This window comes from Peromyscus californicus, unplaced genomic scaffold, assembly GCF_007827085.1.
Source record: "Peromyscus californicus insignis strain IS unplaced genomic scaffold, ASM782708v3 Scaffold_12__1_contigs__length_115047231, whole genome shotgun sequence".
NCBI lineage: Eukaryota > Metazoa > Chordata > Mammalia > Rodentia > Cricetidae > Peromyscus > Peromyscus californicus.
The window spans coordinates 79,625,581-79,644,339 of record NW_026294413.1 but is presented as its reverse complement, the minus strand read 5'-3'; the positions used below and the strand labels follow the sequence as shown (position 1 = coordinate 79,644,339).

Here is an 18,759-nt window from a genome sequence, read left to right as displayed (position 1 = left end):
CGCCCTGGAGCACAGGTCATGACTCAGATGTCTAGGGCTATAAATCAGTAAGAAAAGACAAGTGTCTGGAAATGATAGGGTGTGTCATATATGGACACATGGAGGCTGCTTAGCTCAAGTCAGTGTGCCATGCAGGGACCACACCCAGCATTGCTAGGCTAGGCTAGTTTTTCAAGTAAAGCCAGAAACCTGAATTTTATGTGAAATGACCCAAGGTTTTATTGTTTCTTTTCTGAGACAAGGTCTCAGTATGTAGTCCAGCTGGCGTAGCATTTACTATGCAGGCCAAGTTAACCCCACACTCACAGAGAATGAACTGCCTGTCTTCTCTGGAGTGCTGGGATTAAAAATATGCACTACCACACCTGGCTCAAGGCTTGTCTTGAAAACCTGAAAATTAGTTTTTAGAAATGTTAATTACTTTCTGAGCCAATACAACACACACACACACACACACACACACACACACACACACACACACACACACACACACAAGCAAAATCCACCCCAGGAGTCACCGGTTAACCTTTGTGTTGGAAGGCTTAAAATAACTGAGTGGGTGGTGAGGTAGCCCGATGTTGAATGCTTGCCTAGCATGTGCGAGGCTCCGGGAACAAACACACAAACAAAACTGAGGACAACTTGGCTAAGTTCCAGAATTCGAGCACCTGGACTTGTAGCTCGCTGTACTACTCTGGGGCTCAGTTCAGAGCTGAGACTCATAAATAGTATGTCAGATTATTACTGTATCCAGGGGGAATAAAAGAAAGGCCTCTGCAAGCGATAATAACGTGTATATCTTCATGCAAGCTAAACAAATAGCTTTCCTATCTATTTAGAGGAGAATCAGGAATATGTTCCCAAGTCCCTGTGTATTAAGCTGGACTGTGGCAACCTGTTTCAGTCAGTCTGCTTGCTGAAATAAACAAGTGTAGCATCTCTGTGATGTAACACGGTAAATAAAAATTGAGTGTTTGCTTGCTTCAGGTCTGCTGGAGATCAGCCGTGGAGTAGGGTTCAGTGGAAGGGGGTCTCATTTTGTGCAGTGTTCCGGGTTCACAGGCCCTGGTTCACGGCTGCTTGTACCACTCTGGGTGTCTTCTGCCGAGTCCTCTGGGGTTGGCTGGCAGAGCAGCTGGCCGGCAGCTGAAGAGGGAGACTGAGGCTGTTTAAGCACAGGCTTTTATGAACCAGGCTTGAAGTGGTGGGCATGTCTTTTGTCTACTTGTTCACTTCTTCACTGGCTTTCAGTCCTAACAGCAGGGGGAGGGGGTGTGAGGAATTGAGCCCAGCTTTGTGGCTGGGGAGAAAGTCTGTTGAACAGAGAAAGAATCTTTGCCACTCTTAAAACATTGTCAGTGTGAGCTAAGATCCAAAATATTAGGCTGTGTGTGTGTGGCTTAGTTACCTTTTTCTTTAATCTTATACAGGAGGTCCGAGAGTGTTGGTCTAGGATGGAGGGGAGGGATGGAGGGGAGGAGCTGTGTCATATTTCCATATGCCACGACAGTGAAGGAACTTGTGAGCTTGGTTAGTTGTTCCTGACAGTTTGGCCCTTGATAAGAACAGGTGTCATAGCACATGCCTGTAATCACAGTTCTTAGAGGTGGATCGAGAGGAGGAGGAGTCTGAGGGGAACCTGGGCCATGTAGTAAGGCCATGCAGAGAAAGAGTGGGGGAAGGGGGCGGAGGAGGAGAGAGCTGCTTCTGACTTTCATAGAGAAAGGGACTGCTCTTGTCCACCTCACATAGAATTAAACTTAACTGAGTTCTGATAAAAATCCTAACAAAGTGGAATAGGCTTGATAAAAATAACCCTCGTTTTTCTTTTTAAATGGGTTATATATGTCTACGATTACGTCCACTTGACCTGTTTCTGATTTTTCCAGCCTGCAGGTCAGGAGTCGTCTTTCCCCGCTCCGGGTCAGTATCCATATCCTAGCGGCTTTCCACCAATGGGAGGAGGTGCTTACCCGCCAGCACCGAGTGGCAGCTACCCAGGAGCTGGAGGCTACCCTGCGCCTGGAGGTTATCCAGCTGCTGGGGGCTATCCTGTTACCCCACATCCAGGGGGCGCTCCAGCCTATCCTGGAGGTAAGTTATAGTGACTTGAGATTTGTTAACTGTTGCTTTTGCCCCCCCTGACCTTCATCTTCATTTCCTGTGTTGTGAGAGTTCAGGGTTAACAATTAACTGTGGAAAGCTAGGACTTAAGTGAAGAGTCTCTGGGTTGGGAGAGCTGGGAGACTCTAAGATACTCTCCTGGGAAGGGAGTCGTAGTGACGTTCTTGATAGTGAAGGGCCCTTTAGAATATGCTACTTGATCATCTCAATCTTAACTGATTGAGAGGGACTGGAGCTGTGGTTCTCAGTGTTCCGAATGCTGCGACTCTTTAATACAGTCCTTCATGTTGTGGTGACCCCCCAATCATGAAATTATTTTTGTTGCTACTTCATAACTGTAATTTTGCTACTGTTATGAATCATAATATAAATATTATTGGAGATAGAGATTTGTCAAAGAGGTTGTGACCCACAAGTTGAGAACCGCTGGGCTGGAGAGATGGTTCAGTGGGTAAAAGCTTTGACTGTTCCTCCAGAGGACCTGGCTTGGGTCCCTAGCACCCACGTGGCAACTCACAATTGCCCATCCCTCCATTTCCAGAGGCTCTGACACCCTCTTCTGGTCTCCTGGGACAATGCATGAATGTGGTGTATTGATGCGCAGACAGAACACTCATATACATAAAATAAAAATAAATAAATCTTAAAAAAAAAAAGACAGAAGCTTTAGTTAGCATATCACATGTTACCTTTAGACTTTAGGACCACTTTATCCAGATTTAGTAAAAGCAATCTAGGGGCTGGAGAGATGGCTGGTCAGTTAAGAGCACTTGCTGCTCTTGCAGTGGGCCTGGGTTCTATTCCCAGCACTCCCATGGTGGTTTACCAACCATCCATCACTCCATTTCCAGGGGATATACTGCCTTCTTCTGACCCCTGAGGACACCAAGCATACATGTGATGCATATAAACACATGTAGGCAAAACACTCACACACAAAAGGAATAAATCTAATTTAAAAACAATTTTTAAAACCCACCATAGTGGCCGGGCAGTGGTTGTGTACACCTTTAATCCCAGCACTCGGGAGGCAGAGGCAAGGGGATCTCTGTGAGTTCGAGGCCAGCCTAGTCTACAGAGTGAGCTCCAGAACAGGCACCAAAACTACACAGAGAAACCCTGTCTCGAAAAACCAAACCCCCCCAAAAAAGAAAAAACAAAACAACCCACCATAGTGATTTGTATTGTAAGTTACTAAATAAGCTAAATGTACTAAAACTTTAGGTTTTTTTCGAGACAAACCTTGTATAGCCCTGGCTGTAGACCCAGGCTAGTCTCAAACTCAGAGATCTGCCTTCCTCTGTTTCCCAAGTGCCGGGTTAAAGATGTATAACACCATGCCTGGCCTGTACTAAAACTTTTAAAACAATATAAAATGTTTGTGTTCTATCTGTGGATGTGCGTGTGTATGTGTGTCCGTGAGTACCATGGTACATTTGTATAGGTCCGAGTCAGTTCTTTTCTTTCCCCATGTGGGTTCTGGGGATCAAACTGAAGCAACAGGCTGGGCAGCAAGTGCTTCTACCTCTTAATCCATCCCTCGGATCCTTGCACGTCATTTCCAGCTTGCTGTGAATTGATAGCAAGTTGAATGTACACACATGGGATGATTACTGGCATGTATTTTCTACTGACTACAGTAGACAGTTTCAAATTTTTTCTCTATTATAAGACTTAACTTTTTATTTACTTACTTATTGATTGATTGATACAAGGTCTCACTGTGCATCCCAGGTTAGCTTGGAACTCACTGTGTAGCTCAGGCTGGCCTCCAGGTCCTGACAGTCTCTGGCTCAGCCTCCTGAGTGTTAAGATAGCAGGTATGCATTATCACGCGTGGCTTGCTTTTTTTTTTTTTTTTTTTTTTTTTCATTTTTCGAGACAGGGTTTCTCTGTGTAGCTTTTGGAGTCTGTCCTGGATTTCGCTCTGTAGTCCAGGCTGGCCTCGAACTCACAGAGATCCGCCCCCCTCTGCCTCCTGAGTGCTGGGCTTAAAGGCGTGTGCCACCACCTCGCCTGGCTTATTGACATGTTGTTTTGTCTAATCCCTTCAGGACAAGGCTTTGGGGCTCCACCCGGTGGAGCAGGCTTTTCTGGGTATCCACAGCCACCTGCACAGTCTTACGGTGGTGGACCAGCCCAGGTTCCAGTACCAGGTATGTTCCAGCTGTCTAGAGAGACACTTAGAATTCTGAGAGCTTTTCAGTTGTCAAGGAAACCTAGATTGTATTTGAAACAGTCTTTAGGGAATATTTATATAATTCTGTAAATAATGTTAAGTATATGATATCATGGAATAGCCATTTGTTAAGCGGTCATAATCAGTAGAATGGAGATGAGGAACAATTTTCGTCTATTAACTACTGTGTCCTAAAGCCAAAAACCAACTCTTAAAGGAACCACCCCCAAGACTGTGTCCCGACAGTCATTCCAGATGGAATCAGAATTGAAGCTAATTCAAGGGTTTTTGTTTTGTTGTTTGTTTGTTTAAGGTAGGAAAGAGCTAGATAGATGGCTCAGCAGTTGACACCATGGACTGTTCTTTTTTTCTTTTCAAGACAGGGTTTCTCTGTGTAGCTTTGGTGCCTTTCATGTAACTCTGTAGCCCAGGCTGGCCTGGAACTCACAGATATCTGCCTGCCTCTGCCTCCCGGGTCATGTACTGTTCTTGTAGAGGACCTGAGTTTAGTGCCCAGCACCCACATTGGCGGCTTATAGCCTGTAACTCCAGTTCTAGAGCATCCTACACATCTGGCCTCTACAGCGACCTCCACACTTACATACATAATTTAAAAAATACCATAAGTCTATTAAATGTATGTATCTGTGAGGGTCTTATTAAAAGATGTATGTCACCCAAGTTGGTTTTTCATTAATAAAGGAATATTTAAGCCAGGCTGCAGTGGTGCACACCTTTAATCCCAGCACTCGGGAGGCAGAGCCAGGTGGATGATCTCTGTGAGTTCAAGGCCAGCCTGGTCTATAGAGCAAGATCCAGGACAGGCTCCAAAGCTACACAGAAAAACCCTGTCTCGGAAAAAAAAAAAATCAATATTTAAAAAATTATCCTGGGGCTGGAGAGATGGCTTAGTGGGTTAAGAGCACTGGCTGCTCTTCAAGAAGACCCAAGTTCAATTTCCAGCACCCACATGGGGGCTCAATTTCAGAGGCTCCGACACCTCTTCTGGCCTCTGCTAGCAGAGACAGGCACGCGGTGCACAGACATACGTGTAATCAGAACACTCATACATAAAACATGAAACAAAAAAATTAAGTTACATTTTAAAAAATTAAAAAAATAATAATAACATAGGAGATTATCCTAGTGAAGGTTATGGGATTAGGAAGAGGACAGGGTCTCAGTCTATAACTGGAATGCCTGTAGTAGAGTGGTCTAGTATCAAACTTGCAGAGATCCTCCTACCTCTGCCTCCAGAGTGCTGGGATCACCATGTCCAGCCGAGACACTAGTTTTAAAGAAATTGTCATTGTTATCCCTATTTGGCAGGTTGAGAAAACTGCAGCAAAGAGGTTTAAAGCATGGGGTGGAGGAACAAAAGGGAATAATGTATATGAAATGAAGACAGAGGGTAGTTGTTTTGAGGGACACAAGGAAAGATATGGGGACCTAGCTGTGAACAGAGAACAGTGACTGTATGTGCAGAAAAATGTGCTGAAGCCCATTGTCCTGTACCTTAAACAAGACATTTCTTATCCACTGAGTAGCAGAGTATGACTGTGTGCTTCTGTGCTCCCGGCGAGTGATGTGAACGGTTGCTGTAACCTGTTTGTCTTGTTTGCTTTTAACATACAGGTGGCTTTCCCGGAGGACAGATGCCCTCTCAGTACCCCGGAGGACAAGCTCCTTACCCTAGCCAGGTACCTTTGCTTCTGTCTCCTTAAGTTTTTGCTTCTACCCTTTAAATTTAGTTTGGGTACCTGGGCCCCATGGTGCTGAGGAAGGGAGGGTGCCACTCTCTTGTGAGGCAGAGGAGATGATTTGTCACGTGTCACAGTAAGGGGGGATGTAAACTTTACTTTCGATGGACCCTGTGGTCTTTGGCCCATCTGATTTTAAATAGTGTCTGATTCATTTGGTCCGAGCATCCTCCATCCTTCTCGCGGGTGATGGTGCTCTCCTTCTGTCCTAGAGAATGCATGTGTGCCCTCCACATTGGTCATAGCATCTCTGCCCGCAGCAATAGTTGTGGCTAGGAACTTGGGTGGTGGGTGGGTGAGATTTTATGAGGGATGATTGTTTTCTGTTTCGCCTTTTATAACTTTCCACTCTTGTTTCAGATCAATACAGAACCCTTTTCTTCCTATCCTGCTTTCTCTCCTGTTTCTTTGGATTATAGCAGTGATGTGAGTAAGGACTGCCAGCGTCCACTAATTGCTAGGTCCTTTATATATGCCAGTGTTTGTTCCTAGAGCTCACTGTGTAGACCAGGCTGGCCTCAAACTTATAGTGATGCCCTGCCCGTACCTCTTGAGTACTGGGATTAAAGGTGTGCACCACCACATCTGGTACTCTTTCTGATTTCTAGGGTTGAGTCTTTATTTCCCCTCAGTGCTTGACAGAACGTTAAACAGGGGAGCTAGTTAAGTCTGTTGAACTGATTTGTCAGTAGCCCTATAAGGTTTCCTGTATTTGAATTTTTTTCCTACCTCTCTCTATCTAGTTCCCTGTTTTCATACTGTTTTACTAAGTGCTCGATTCTTTCATGTCCTCTGCAAGCTACTAGAATAAAATTGATGAGCTTGGATCCTTGCCTTTATCTTGACCTGTAAAAATTGTTTCTGTGTTACATACTAAGGAAGGTCTGGCATTTTCAAGCCTGCTTCTGGCCAGGGTAGAAGGACTATGGAACGGGAGAGGGACTCCTCAGTGACTTTGTTGGGTTTTGCTCACATTGGGGATTTATTGAATTTGAGATGCAGAGAGATTGAGAACCTTGTTCAGGTCTGCACAGCTAGTGAAAGACTAAGGTGAGACTAGGTCATCGTTCTTCTGACCGGCAGTCCCGGGGAGTCCTCTGAAACCATGGCAGATTGCTTTTAGCCCTTTCTAAAATTATTCATATTATAAATCTGTAGTTACTTTAATTGTGAAAGAGAGTTTTAGTTTTACTAAGCATTGTGTGTGTGTGTTCCTGTGTATGTTCGTGTATGTGTTTGTGCACATGTGTGAACACAGGTACCGGGTATGTGTGGAGGTCAGAGGACATCTTGCGGAAGTTGGTCCCCGGGAGTGAACTCAGGTTGTCAAGTTTAGCACCAAGCACCTTCACCCAATGAGCCGTTTTGCTTGTTAGACTCTTAATTATTAATTTTTTAAGTTAGGTGTGAAGTGGTGGGCTTCATTATAATTTATATATAATATATGTGTACATACATATACACACATACACACACACACACACACACACACACACACACACACACACACACACACGTGTGTGTCGTTTTACTTCTTATCCATTCCCTTCCTCCACTGCCCTCTCCCCACCCTTCCCCATCCATCTCATGGTGACCCCTTTCCTTTTCCTGTATAACCTCTTCTGCTTTCACTCCTCAGGTATTCTGTTCTCTTCTGCTCCACTCCCTCCTTTAGGGTGTTTTTATTCATGTCTCTTGATACAGTAAGGGGTTTGTTGTTAGCTTACAGAGTCACCAATGGGGTTTTCACACACACACACACACACACACACACACACACACACACACACACGCACACATGCACACACGCACATGCACACACACACGCACACACAGGTCTTGGGGTTGATTTTGTTCACCTCCCTGCCCTCATCCCCACTGTTTCCTGTGCTCCCTTGTTTCCCCACCCCCACCCTTCAAGCCTCTCTTTCTAGTTCCTGGCAGAGGTTTATATATGAGCAATATGTTGAAAAAATTTTTACACTGCGGTATTTGTTACAAGTAGAATAATTTTAATTTTTCCCTAAAACTACTTTGGAAATAGTTATTTGTTCTATGCTTACATTTCTGGCTTAGACATTTGTGGGGAGTAACTGCTAAGCCTTTTTGGCAAAACAAAATGTTAGGGTATGAATATATGTAAGTGGGAGGAATTCCGAACAGTAAGGACGTTTTCCTGGGACTGGAAGGCTTGCTTGGTGGCAGCGTGCTTCCCATGCACAGGGCCTGGGTTCAGTCTCCTCCTGACAGAGAAAGAGTTCTTGCTCTAGTGCTGGGCTGCCGTGTCCCCTTCTCTCCTTTTATTTTTTGTCTCCAACAAGTGTTGGGTTATTCTTTGTTGTTGTTTTTGTTTGTTTGTTTTTTGAGACAGGGTCCCTGGCTGTCCTGGGACTCACTCTGTAGCCCAGGCTGACCTCAAACTCAGAGATCCTCTTGCCTCTGCCTCCTGAGTGCTGGGATTAAAGGCATGTGCCCAGCTGGGTTTTTTATTTAATGTATGCGTGTTTTGCCTGTAGATGTGTATGGGCACCGTGTGCGTGCCTGGTGTATGCAGAGGTCAGAGAGGGGCGTCATCCCTGGAACTGGAGCTGCAGATAGCAGTGCATGCTGGGAACCGAACCCGGCACCTCTGACAGAGCAATAAGTTCTCCTGACCACTGAGTCATTGCTCCAGCCTTTTTTCTTTAATTTAGATTAAAGTTTGTTTTTTGAGACAGTGAACAAATGAGTTGATTTACAGAATTGTATTTTAAACTTTCAATTTTGAAATCAGACTTACAAACAAAATTGTAGTAATAATACAAAGAATTCCTAGATTCTCCAAATGCTGTCTTTCAACAAAAACCCAATGTGATGATCCAAAGCAGAAAATAACATTAATGTAGCACTGTTGCCTACCCTCCGACCTTACTCAGATTTTACCGACTGTCCCAATATTGTCCTTCTTCTGGATCGAGATGACACCCAGGGTGAAACACTGGACATATTGTCACGTCTCTTTAGTCCTCTTTAACTTGAAAGTTCCTCAGTCTCTTGTTTATGACCTTGACACTTTGAAGAGTGCTACAAGTATCTTTTTGGTTTGCATATGTCTGATGTTTCCTCCTCATATTTAAATTCAGGTCAGGATGTTTTGGCAGGAGTCCAGCAGAGATGAGTTTTCCCAGCATGTCATGTCTGAAGGCACTTACTGTCAGCTTACTCCATTGCTGGTTCAGGGTGGAACCCAACAGGTTTCTACACTGCAATGTTGTAAACTATGTAAATGTCTTGGCTCTCAGCATACCTTTGCCCTCTAATTTTAGCATATTTATAATTCCTTTTTTTTTTTTTTTCCAAGACAGCGTTTCTCTGTGTAGTTTTGGTGCCTTTCCTGGAACTCACTTGGTAGTCCAGGCTGGCCTCGAACTCACAGAGATCCGCCTGGCTCTGCCTCCCGAGTGCTGGGATTAAAGGCATGTGCCACCACCGCCCAGTTCATATTTATAATTCTTGCCTAAAGTAGTTTATTACTTTGATATTTACCAAATGACATTTTTATTGTTATGTAGAGTTGTGCTTGCAAAATATCCTCTATTGGTTCTGATTTGGCTCTTCCTCCTCCTCTTCCTCCTTCTCTCTTTCTCCTCCTCTTCCTCCTGTATGGCACTGGGGAGTGAACCCTGGGCCCCACACTTGGTAGTGCGCTACCACTAAGCTACAACCCCAGCCATTCTGGCTTGATTTTGTTTGTTTTTTAAATTATAACATTGCCGGGCGGTGGTGGCGCACGCCTTTAATCCCAGCACTCGGGAGGCAGAGCCAGGCAGATCTCTGTGAGTTCGAGGCCAGCCTGGACTACCAAGTGAGTTCCAGGAAAGGCGCAAAGCTACACAGAGAAACCCTGTCTCGAAAAACCAAAAAAAAAATAAATAAATAAATAAATTATAACATGAAGAATAGTATGCCTCCCAGAATCTCTAACTTCACTTCCATTTTGTGCTTTTCTTATTATTATATAAAATGTTCATTTCATGTTTTGTCAAATAAGTAGATCCTATATAGGAAATAGAGATTATCCACGTTACATCGCTAGTGTTGAAAATTCACTTGGGCACTCATGTATACTTCATTCATGCCGTGTTTCTCCTTCAGATCAAACGTTCTCATTCATCTCTTATTGTCAGGGAGTCAATCTCTCCTCTCCCCCTTTCTCACAAAAAGGGAGCTAAGGCATAAGAAGGTTGTGACTTTAACTTTGCAAGTTTACCCATGTCTCATGGATTTGTGGCTCTGTGTTAGAGGGGACAAATCTGTTTGTAAGGGGTTAGATCTCTCTGTTCAAATTAGACTTACAGTAGGCCTGGTAATAAATGCTCATGTCGGGCTGGAGAGATGGCTCAGAGGTTAAGAACACTGGCTGTTCTTCCAGAGGTCCTGAGTTCAATTCCCAGCACCCACATGGTGGCTCACAACCATCTGTAATGAGATCTGGCTCCCTCTTCTGGCCTGCATGTGTCCCTGCAGGCAGAACACTGTATACATAATAAATAAATAAATAAATCTAAAAAAATAAATAAATAAATAAATAAATGCTCATGTCCTTACACTAAACCCTGTATACATATGGCATCTGGGTGAAGTCTTCAAGTTGCCTTATTGTCCAAGCAAAACTTCTTACTTGAACTTTATACCCCTTCTGTTATCAGCCTGCTGCAGTGACTCAGGGCACCCAAGGAACAATCCGACCAGCCTCCAACTTTGATGCTATGAGGGACGCAGAAATTCTCCGCAAGGCAATGAAGGGATTTGGTAAGGAAAATGGATTGTCTTCTTACAACTATAAGGGAAGTGAAGCTGTGTCATAAGTGAAGTCCTGTGTCAGCTTGCACCTCAGTGTCATCTGGGGCCTCCTGCCTTGGAGCATCCTTATCCTTATAGAAATATATCTGTGACTCTTCTAGGGACCGATGAGCAAGCAATTGTGGATGTTGTGTCCAGTCGTTCCAATGACCAGAGGCAACAAATTAAAGCAGCCTTTAAGACCATGTATGGCAAGGTATGTCTTTTCCCTTTCAGTGAGACGCAGCGGGGTCTATTCTACAGGTCTGCATCCAGGTCAGATTGGTTACTGTATTTTAACTAAGACTGTGGGGAAAAGGACAGATACATGGACTTCACAGACTCTAGGATTAGTATCTCTTCAAAACCTTTTTTTTTTTTTCTTCTTTTTGTTTTTCGAGACAGGGTTTCTCTGTGTAGCTTTGGAGCCTGTCCTGGAACTCACTTGGTAGCCCAGGCTGGCCTCGAATTCACAGAGATCTGCCTGCCTCTGCCTCCCGAGTGCTGGATTAAAGGCTGCGCCACTACTGCCCGGCTCTTCAAAGCCTCTTTTACTTGAGAGTAGTCCCTCATCTCTCCTCATACTGCATCTTGTATGTGATAGTCGTTCAGGAACAGTGGCTATGACCCCCACCAAGATCTGCCCCGTACTTAGTCCTTGGTCCCTGTCTTCCACCCTCTTCCCTCTGAATGTGCCCCGTGGTGTCATTATATGGAACTGGTCTGTCATACTGCTGTATGCTTGTTTCCTCTTTGTATGGCAAACAACTTCTTCAGATCTGACCTTAATTATTAGCTACTGTGAGTGAGTCTCCCCTTACTTGGGACAGAATTTGGCTGACCCTTCAATGGTCCACAGCACTTTTTTTTTTTTAGTTTTCAAGACAGGGTTTCTCTCTGTAGCCCTGGCTGTCCTGGAACTCGATCTATAGACCAGGCTGGCCTCGAACTCAGAGATCCCCCTGCCTCTGCCTCCTGAGTGCTGGGATTAAAGGTGTGCACCATCACTGCTTCCTACAGCACTTTTTCAAAGTCTGTTAGCCTGTTTTCCTCTGCCCAGTTCAGATATACTTCTCTGTATTATTATTATTATTATTACTAAATTTTTCTTTTTTTTGTGTGTGTGTGTGTATGTGTGTGTGTTACGGGTATACACTGAGCCGTGTGTGTGTGTGTGTGTGTGTGTGTGTGTGTGTGTGTGTGTGTGTGTGTGTTACGGGTATACACTGAGCCTTCTTACCAGGCTCTCTCTTTTTTTTTTTTTTTTCATTTATTCTCTGTGTGAATGTACGTATGTGGATGTGTACATGTCACATCACACATGTGTTAGTATCACATGAGTGGGTTCTTTCTTTCTAATGTATGGATCTCAGAGATTGATCTCAGGTTGTCAGACTTAACAACTCAGGTTATGGCAGAGGCAGGCACATCTCCGAGTTCGAGGCCAGCCTGGTGTACAGAGTGAGTTCCAGGACAGCCAAGGCTACACAGAGAAACCCTGTCTCAAGAGAAAAACCAAACAAAACAACAAAACCTCGGTTGCCAGGTTGAACAGCAGGTGCTGTTTTTCTTTCTCTTTCTGTAATAAAGACCATTGCCAAAAACCACTTGGGGAGAAAAGGATTTATTTCTCTTCACAGGTTGTAGTCTGTCATCAAGGGAAGACAGGGCAGGAAGTGAAGTAGAGACCATGGAGGAATTCTGCTGGCTTGCTTCCCATGGCCTGCTCAGTTGACTTCCTTATACACCCAGGACCACCTGCCCAGGGGTGGCCCCACCTGCAGTGAGCACTACAGGCCAATGTGATGGAGGCCTTGTCTCAACTGAGGCTCCTCTTTTCAGATGCCCTGACACATAAAGTTGACAGCAAAACTAAGCAGACACCTACTGAGCCCTGTCTCTCTGCCCTTAAGATTAATTATGCGACGCAAAACCCAGACTTCTTGTAAAGCTGAGTGTGGTGGTGCATACTTATCATTCCAGTACTCAAATGGCTGACACACGGAGATGCCAGGAGCAGGGTCAGCCTGGCCTACATAGTGCAACCCTGTTTCAAAAAAACAAAAATACTTTAATCCCAGCACTCGGGAGGCAGAGGCAGGCGGATCTCTATGAGTTTGAGGCCAGCCTGGGCTACAGAGTGAGTTCCAGGACAGGCTCCAGAACTACACAGGGAAACTCTGTCTTGAAAAACAAAACAAAACAAAAATACTATAGATATGGTACTACTGAGAACCTCCTAAATGTTCCTTGTTTGTGGTCCATTTTTTATATTTTTTTTTGCCTCAGGTGACTTCCTCTTTACCCTCTGCCTGTTTATTTTCATATGTATATGAAAAAATATATATATACATATGTACTTGGCAAATACCTTTCCCCACTCAACATCTCAGCAGCCCTCATGCTATTAACTTTGGATTATTCTTTTTCTAATCATGCTTTCTGTCTTTGTATCTGGTACAGTAGAAGAACTGCAGCAAGGATTTAAGTGTTTCTAGACACGATGACTTTATCACTGAATTGAACAGATTTACTCGTTTCTCAGAAAGGATTTAAGTGTTTCTAGACACGATGACTTTATCACTGAATTGAACAGATTTACTCGTTTCTCAGAAAGGATTTAAGTGTTTCTAGACACGATGACTTTATCACTGAATTGAACAGATTTACTCATTTCTCAGAAAGGATTTAAGTGTTTCTAGACACGATGACTTTATCACTGAATTGAACAGATTTACTCGTTTCTCAGAAAGGATTTAAGTGTTTCTGGACACCATGAATTCATCACTGAATTTAATACTCATTGCTTAGTATGTCACATGCAGATTTAAATTTTGTACTTTCATAGTACCAATTCCATTTCATTTTCCCATAAGATTCAAGTGAGGGGCTGAACAGGTGGCTCAGTGGTTAAGAACACTGGCTGCTCTTCCAGAGGACCCCAGGTTCTGTTCCCTGCACCCACCCAGCGGCTCACCACCCTCTGTACCCCAGTTCCAGGAGATCCAGCGCCCACTCCTGGCCTCCACAGGCACTGCAGGCGCATGGTGCACAGACACAGATGTAGGCAAGACACCCATATACACATAAAATGAAAATTATTAAAAAAAAAAAAAAACTTATGTGAGATAAGATATAGAAATCCTGTGTATTAGCCGGGCAGTGGTGGCACACACCTTTAATCCCACACCTTTAATCCTCAGAAGGCAGAGACAAGCAGATCTACAGAGCAAGTTTCAGGATAACCAGAGCTACACAGGGAAGCCCTGTTTCAAAAAACTTAAAAAAAGAGGAGGAGGAGGAGGAGGAAATCCTATGTACTTAATTTTTCACATGTTATTAAACAGGATTTAATTAAAGATCTCAAGTCAGAGTTGAGTGGAAATATGGAAGAGTTAATCCTTGCCCTGTTCATGCCGTCTACATACTATGATGCCTGGAGTTTACGGAAAGCGATGCAGGTACTCTATCTCATTTTCTATGACTCTTCTGTATTGCTTAATGTATAAAGCCTCACAAATTTTGATAGCTCTGAATTTGCAGTGGTAGATGAGACAGAATATTATATCTGAATTGTGGCTTAATTCTCTTCAGAGACCTTTGCTTCTGTGTCTTTTCATAGGGAGCGGGAACTCAAGAACGTGTGTTGATAGAGATTTTGTGCACAAGAACAAATCAAGAAATCCGAGACATTGTTAGATGTTATCAGTCAGAATTTGGACGAGACCTTGAGAAGGACATTAAGTCAGATACCTCAGGACATTTTGAACGTCTCCTCGTGTCCATGTGCCAGGTGAGTGTAGTGTAAATGTCTGTCTGTTAGTGGAGGGAACATACATTTGTAAGCTGGGCATCTGCCAGTGAGCATACCTCATTAATAGTCAGCTCCGTGAATTACTGCTGTCTTTAAGAGGAACAACAGAGAATGCAGTGAACAGATTTCCTTGTAGTTATTACTGGGACTTCGTTCATCTGACTTTTGTAAGGAATCAGAAAATGACTTCTTTCAGATTCCTTGAAATCAGAACTAGCCTGGGGCTGTGGAGGAGGTGGAGATGAAAGTCCATGCCAGCTTAGCAGGGACCTGTCAGTTAATTTAGCCCATCAGTAGATGTGTGGGGCCACAGTGAATGTGCTAGAGATGTCAGAGCCGTAGGAGAGGAGGAGGACAGAAAAGTACTGCAGTTGGCACCTTCCGCACTCCCTGATGTGCAGAGAAGGGACAAGAAATGCTACAGGGGAGTATTGGGAATAGTGTTAAAACAGTGAGTAACTGTGCTGGTGTACAGCAGGACAGGATCTCAAGGGGCTAAAAGTGGAGGAGGGGCCTGAAGAGCCAAGGAAAGATAGTACAGAGAGTGCACAGGATGTGCAGTGGACGGGACAGAGAGTCCTCAGGATGTGCAGTGGACGGGACAGAGAGTGCCCGGGATGTGCAGTGGACGGGACAGAGAGTGCACAGGTTGTGTAGTAGGTGTGGAATAGTGTGCAAAAGCTGGAGCTACAAAAATGAGAAAGTGTTGGAGGAACTAAATCAGAACAGCAAAGCAGAAGAGTGGACTAGGATTTAAAAAGAGGGGGGCCGGGCGGTGGTGGCGAATACCTTTAATCCCAGCACCCCTGTAAACCCCAGAGTGACTGGATTGAGGAAGGAGCTTCAGCTCTGATTCCTGCCTTTCTCTTGCAGGGAAACCGTGATGAGAACCAGAGTGTAAACCACCAGATGGCTCAGGAAGATGCCCAGCGCCTCTATCAGGCTGGTGAGGGGAAGCTAGGGACCGATGAATCCTGCTTCAACATGATCCTGGCCACAAGAAGCTTCCCTCAGCTGAAAGCCACCATGGAGGCTTATTCCAGGGTATGAGCTCTTCTGAAGACTTTGTGTCTTCTGAAGACTTTTTTTTCAGACTTTAAGATCTGAAAATACTTACCTCCCTAATTTTTGTTTGCAGATGGCTAATCGAGATTTGTTAAGCAGCGTGAGCCGAGAGTTTTCCGGATATATTGAAAGTGGTTTGAAGACCATCTGTAAGACTCTTACTTTTGCACTTTACCTTATTTTGTTTTTAATTGAATGGTTACAGTTAATATAGTCTCCTTAGAATCTGCTTAGGCAGAAACTGAGTAAATCCTGTATTTTATATAAAATCCTCTGCATGTTGATGGTGTGATCAGGAAGGATTTCTTGTTTGTTTACTTGAGATTATTTGGCTTTTGTTTGTATATATTTTTTGAGTACCACAAGGAGACCCCATATATTGTAGTCCTTCCCTTTAACAAATGAGGAAGCCCTAAGGAACTCCGGTACTACCACAAGACACCTTTTTTTTAGTTAGTTAATTAATTTGCTTATTGAGACAGGGTTTTACTATGTAGACCAGGTTGGCCTTGAATTCACAAAGATCCACCTGCCTCTACCTCCTGAGTGCACCTTCATATGTAGCACACAAAGCTTTGTTCTGAGCCCTCAGAACACAACATACAAGTGCTTAACACTGAGACTCTCTGGAGTGAATGTGTTTGTGATGATCCGACACCTCGATGTGTGGGAATTCTGTCCTCACGGATACTACAGAAATAACGAGAGTATTGCTAATTTCTTTTTTTGTTTGTTTCTTTTTTTTTTTTTTTTTTTTCCGAGACAGGGTTTCTCTGTGTAGCTTTGCACCTTTCCTGGATCTTGCTCTGTAGACCAGGCTGGTCTTGAACTCACAGAGATCTGCCTGGCTCTGCCTCCCGAGTGCTGGGATTAAAGGCGTGCGCCACCACCGCCCGGTTTGCTAATTTCTTAATACTAGCCAGGAGTGCCTAAAATGTTAATGTACCAACTACGGCTAAAGTGACAGAGTGCAGTGTGTGCCATCTGTGGGAACTCACTTTGCTAAGTAGTGTATGTCCCAGTGACTCCGAGTTCCAAACGCTGCTTTCAAATCTTTGTCAATCTGTTTTCTCTTAGATGATATTCATAGCTTTTTCTCAACCAAATGATAGTCGTTTTTGTGTGTATGTGCTGCTGGGAATTGAGCCTAGGGCTAGAGCAGTACTCCACCACTGAGCCATAGCCCCAGATTTTTTTTTATTTTATTTACTTTGTGTGAGACAGTATGCGATATGTATGATATGGACATATGCTACCATGGCATGCCTGTGGAGACTAGAAGGCATTTCATGGAGTCACTTCTTGCCTTCTGCCTTTAAGTGGATTTGGGGGTCGATTTCAGACCACTGAGCTTTTACAAGTGCTTTTTCCCGCTGAGCCCTCTAGCTCATTCTCAAAACTGTATTCTTAATGTAAAGAATTCAGATTTTGCTGGGCTCTGGTAGTGCATGCCTTTAATCCCAGCACTCGGGAGGCAGAGGCAAAGGCGGGTGGATCTCTGTGAGTTCGAGGCCAGCCTGGTCTACGGTGTAAGTTCCAGGACAGCCAAGGCTACACAGAGAAACCCTGTCTCAAAAAAACAAAAAAGAAAACAAAACAAAAAGGAATTCGAATTTTTGTCATTTCTTTTAGTAAAATATTACTTAATCTGGGGCACCCTGGCTATAGATTTTCACACTGGAAAATGGAAAGAATCTACATCAGTGCATCTATAAAGAGAAAATAGATTTATTGGCTAGAGGGGTTCCTCTAGACATGAAAGCTGCCTGTCTGATTCAGCTACAAAGATTGACATATGCTGAGAAAAAAATCAAGGGGCAGAGGATCATCAGTGCTCTTTCTGTGTAAAAACTAATCAAACCGGGCTTAAGTGGAGCCGCAGATGTGGACCGGCCGTCAGGGCTTAAGTGGAGCCACAGGTGTGGACCGCGTCAGGCCCGGGCTCCTCCCTAAAGTCTGTCTGTCTTGCAGTGCAGTGTGCTCTCAACCGTCCTGCCTTCTTCGCTGAGCGACTCTACTATTCCATGAAAGGCGCCGGCACAGACGACTCCACCCTTGTCAGGATTGTGGTCACTCGAAGTGAGGTGAGGCAGGGAGCACTTTCCCTGTGTCAGATTGTACTTGATTTGTTTTGTTTTTAGTTAAGGAATTTTTTTTTTTTTTTTTTTTTGATTTTTCGAGACAGGGTTTCTCTGTGTAGCTTTGCGCCTTTCCTGGAACTCACTTGGTAGTCCAGGCTGGCCTCGAACTCACAGAGATCCGCCTGGCTCTGCCTCCCGAGTGCTGGGATTAAAGGCGTGCGCCACCACCGCCCGGCTTAGTTCAGGAATTTTTATTCATTTAACATAGCAACCACAGATCCTCCTCTCTTCCCTCCTCCCACCCCTCCAGCCTTCCTCCCCGCCCCCCCAACCCACCCTCCCATTCCCTCCTCCAAGGCAAGGCCTCCCATGGGGAGTCATCAGAGCCTGGTACATTCAGCTGAGGCAGGTCCAAGCCCCTCCCCTTGCATCAAGGCTGTGCAAGGTGTCCCAACATAGGCACCAGGCTCCAGAAAGCCAGCTCGTGCACCAGGGATGGAGCCTGAGTCTACTGCCAGGGGTATTTTGACCATTTTTTAAGTGTCCTGTGGCGGTAAACACAGTCACATTGTTGTACACTGTCACATCTGGAACTTCTTACATCTTGCACAACTGAAAATTCATCCTCTTGGAAGAATCACCCCTGCCCTTCTCTTCTGTCAGCAGTTGTCATACAACTTTGTGTCCCTGGATCGATGGCGCTTGATGCCTCGTGTGGTTGGAATCGTACAGCATTGTTGAGACGAGCTTCTTTTCCTTAGCCTAGGCTTCACAGAACTCATGATTGCATAACATGTCAGAAGTTTCTTCTTAAGATGAATGACAGCCCGCTGTGTCTGTATATGACTAATTTTGTTTATCTATCTATGCATATTTGGTTTGCTTCTACCTCTTGTGTTTTGTGAATGATGCTGC

The 18,759-nt window shown here is 44.4% G+C and overlaps 1 protein-coding gene across 2 annotated transcripts in view; it reads left to right on the top strand.

Annotated features, from left to right (window-relative positions):
* Anxa7 (annexin A7) overlaps positions 1-18,759 on the top strand; it is a 28,024-nt gene that overhangs the window by 8,162 nt on the left and 1,103 nt on the right. The window contains exons 3-13 of one of the 2 annotated variants that reach the window (XM_052733502.1): positions 1,890-2,094; positions 4,179-4,280; positions 5,939-6,003; positions 6,424-6,489; positions 10,752-10,854; positions 11,007-11,101; positions 14,232-14,345; positions 14,507-14,677; positions 15,572-15,742; positions 15,837-15,912; positions 17,735-17,847. In XM_052733502.1, the coding sequence (XP_052589462.1) occupies positions 1,890-2,094; positions 4,179-4,280; positions 5,939-6,003; positions 6,424-6,489; positions 10,752-10,854; positions 11,007-11,101; positions 14,232-14,345; positions 14,507-14,677; positions 15,572-15,742; positions 15,837-15,912; positions 17,735-17,847 (1,281 nt within the window). The remainder of the gene's footprint in view (positions 1-1,889; positions 2,095-4,178; positions 4,281-5,938; positions 6,004-6,423; positions 6,490-10,751; positions 10,855-11,006; positions 11,102-14,231; positions 14,346-14,506; positions 14,678-15,571; positions 15,743-15,836; positions 15,913-17,734; positions 17,848-18,759) is intronic. The other variant, XM_052733503.1, reaches the window with a different exon arrangement.